Here is a 1,511-nt window from a genome sequence, read left to right on the forward strand (position 1 = left end):
CAGGTGGTGAAGTCAAATCTTCTGAAGCTTGCTGTGCTGTGGTTGAGGATTTGGAATACTCAGCACAGAGCATTCTTGGGGCAATAACATGGCTGACACATCATATTCCATGGTCTGGTCCTCAGTGTCACAGATGCAAGAATTCTGGTTTGTAGGTGAACCAAGAAAAACTGGCTCCCAATAACAGTTCTTCAACAATTTTACTAATTCCTTTATGTGCCAACATACAAGAAAATATGTCAGAAACAGGTTAAGTTTCCCACTTTCCAAAACACACATATTTTTCATATGACTACTATGATTATTTCAGAGTCCTTAATATTTTCAACCATGCTTCATTCCCAGCAGAGGAAAGAGTATCATGAGGAGGGAGAACCAGAGCAGCGTGTCCGAGTTTCTCCTCCTGGGGCTCCCCATCCGGCCAGAGCAGCAGGCCATGTTCTTCGCCCTGTTCCTGGGCATGTACCTGACCACAGTGCTGGGGAACCTGCTCGTCATCCTGCTCATCAGGCTGGACTCTCGCCTCCATACCCCTATGTACTTCTTCCTCAGCCACTTGGCCTTCACTGATGTCTCCTTCTCATCTGTCACTGTCCCAAAAATGTTGATGGACATGCATGCTAAGTACAAATCCATCCCCTATGAAGGGTGTATTTCACAAATGTATTTTTTTATATTTTTTACTGACCTGGACAGCTTCCTTATTACATCAATGGCATATGATCGCTATGCGGCTATATGTCACCCTCTTCGTTATACCACCATCATGAGGGAAGAGCTGTGTGCCTTACTAGTGGCTATATCTTGGATCCTGTCCTGTGCCAGCTCTCTTTCCCACACCCTTCTCCTCACCCAGTTATCCTTCTGTGCTGACAATGCCATCCCCCATTTCTTCTGTGACCTTGGTGCTCTGCTTAAGATATCCTGTTCAGGCATCTTCCTCAATGAGTTGGTCATGTTCACAGTAGGGGTGGTGGTCATTACCCTGCCATTCATATGTATTCTGGTATCTTATGGTTACATTGGGGCCACCATCATGAAAGGTCCTTCCACCAAGGGGATCTGCAAAGCACTGTCCACATGTGGCTCCCACCTTTCTGTAGTGTCTCTGTATTATGGGGCAATATTTGGGCAGTATCTTTTCCCCAAATTAAGCAATTTCATTGACAACGACATCATTGTGGCTCTCATGTACACAGTGGTCACACCCATGTTGAACCCCTTTATCTACAGCCTTAGGAACAGGGACATGAAAGAAGCCCTGGGGAAACTCTTCGGTAGGGCAACATCTTTATCACAGTGATTTTGCGAAATTTATTTATTTATTTATTTATTAAAAATTTTTTTAACATCTATTTATTACTGAGAGACAGAGAGAGAGAGAGAGAGAGAGAGAGAGAGAGAGAGAGAGAGCATGAGCAGGGGAGGGGCAGAGAGAGAGGGAAACACAGAATCCAAAGCGGGATCCAGGCTCTGAGCTGTCAGCACAGAGCCCGACTCAGGGCTCAAAC

General features: G+C 45.3%; 1 protein-coding gene across 1 annotated transcript; it reads left to right on the forward strand.

Moving 5' to 3' along the window:
* The first annotated feature begins 358 nt into the window (after nt 1-358).
* On the forward strand, nt 359-1,303 carry LOC102970092 (olfactory receptor 1J2). The gene has a single exon (XM_007094371.2). The coding sequence runs from the start codon at nt 362-364 to the stop codon at nt 1,301-1,303; it is 942 nt and encodes a 313-aa protein (XP_007094433.2). The 5' UTR covers nt 359-361.
* The last annotated feature ends 208 nt before the right edge of the window (nt 1,304-1,511 follow it).

The sequence above is a fragment of the Panthera tigris genome, chromosome D4, assembly GCF_018350195.1.
Source record: "Panthera tigris isolate Pti1 chromosome D4, P.tigris_Pti1_mat1.1, whole genome shotgun sequence".
Taxonomy (NCBI): domain Eukaryota; kingdom Metazoa; phylum Chordata; class Mammalia; order Carnivora; family Felidae; genus Panthera; species Panthera tigris.